Source organism: Opisthorchis viverrini, assembly GCF_000715545.1.
Source record: "Opisthorchis viverrini unplaced genomic scaffold opera_v5_289, whole genome shotgun sequence".
NCBI lineage: Eukaryota > Metazoa > Platyhelminthes > Trematoda > Opisthorchiida > Opisthorchiidae > Opisthorchis > Opisthorchis viverrini.
In genome coordinates, this window is record NW_008751948.1 from 654,738 (window position 1) to 656,401 (window position 1,664).

The following is a 1,664-nucleotide window of genomic DNA, read 5'->3' on the forward strand; positions in this document are numbered from 1 at the left end:
AGTTCATGATCACCACACAACTGGAGGAGTTGATCTCCGTTGTCCCTGTGACGAGCACTGACTCCGAATCGACCGCCCAAATGCGATTCCAATGAGCTCAGACGACCGACTTGGGTATTCATATCGCTCGCAAGGTTCATAATCTCAGTGCTTCTTGCTTGATAAAAAGGCTTGAATAACTCGATAGAAAGTATTCCTCTCAGCGTCAGAACTACAATCCGTTAGGACGTCCAACGATACAAACGGACAGCGCTTTTTATGCCCAGGGGCATTGTCTTGATTGGGCGGGACAACTGGATGGGATCAAATCCAGCAAAGCGCGTTCAGCTCTGGGGCTGAGTGCAACTCACATGCCATATATTCGCTTCTGGCTCACCAGACAGACGGAGGGGGGAATGTGAAAGAACAAAGTTTGTCCTGGGATGCATAACCCAGGTTGAGTATTACATGTGTGTTTCGGAGACACAGCACACATCCGTTTTAAAGGGTTTCAGTGATCATTGCCTGTTAGACATAGTGTACGGACGTTATTATTTATTTATTTTGCGGACGTCAAAAGGGTCTCGTGGATTTAGGAAGGTATTTTGCTTACTGCTAATAGACGACAGACATAAGGCCCATCGGTCAGATAACTGACGGTCAAATGGCCTAGCAACGTTTGCTTGTGGTGGTAAGGGTTTGGGGAAGGACATTGGTGGACACAGATCTGTGCGGACAAGCGATACTTCCCGGTTTTCCAGGCCGACGAAGATGATGTGATTGAGGGACTCAACCTTGAGCCTTTGACTGACCCACAGACTAGTCGGAGGATGTGGGCTTTGGCATGGGGACCCTGGTTATAGCCTGTGACTCAAAAGTCTGACCCGTGAGGCAGCGGGGGCCGTCCGGTTCCGATGACTCAACATTCTATAGAGGGTTGGCCTAATCCGAGGGCGCGGGGAGTAAGGCTGTCTCACTCTTGAAACAGCTGTACGCAGTAGGTGCCATTTGGGAAGCACCGCACTCTGGTTTTAGGAATATTTCAACGATACGGATAATCCGGAGGCGGTCACGGAAAACCGTTGGGTAATAACAGTGTGAGGTTTTCAGGGCCGACTTTTTCCAACTCGTTCTTCCTCAAAGAAAAGCAGCACCGCTACTCCCAGACCGCCTCGTAGCACGATTACTGGTGGTACGAGGTCTCACTGCTCTTGATGTGATTGCTCCCCTTTGGCAATTCTAAGATGGTTGGACCTTAGAGAACGATGTTACAACCAGTGTAGCCAGTGGGATCATTACAGCACTCGAGTCCGACCACCACATCAAAGTGGCAACTTTGGGTCGGGATCGTGCGGTGTTATCGGCTGCCTTCCTTTCCTTTCACACCCCCTTTCTTTCCCTCACCCACTGCATTATTAACTGTGTCCTTGCAAGCCCACCTGTTCGTCTCGCATCTGTTTAGGCCGCAACATCTGGGCGTCATCCGAAGCTGACAGCCTCAGAACATCTTGAACCCATTTTCAAGCCTCAACGCCCAGCCTATCTGACCGCACACACTGAGGCAAGTAGGACAACACGCTGCTCATGCTTCCTTTCAACACAGGTAGATCACGAAGTTAGATGAATTGATCACAACCTCCTTCAGCTTCACCATCAGATGTGAATTCGTGGTAGAACGAGACCGC

The 1,664-nt window shown here is 49.9% G+C and overlaps 1 protein-coding gene across 1 annotated transcript in view; it reads right to left on the minus strand.

The window, feature by feature from the left end:
* T265_09631 (hypothetical protein) overlaps nt 1–140 on the minus strand; it is a gene marked incomplete at both ends in the record, with an annotated part of 7,913 nt that extends 7,773 nt beyond the window's left edge. Inside the window, one exon of the mRNA XM_009175761.1 lies at nt 14–140. Coding sequence (XP_009174025.1) covers nt 14–140 — 127 coding nt within the window. The remainder of the gene's footprint in view (nt 1–13) is intronic.
* Nucleotides 141–1,664: the final 1,524 nt, after the last annotated feature.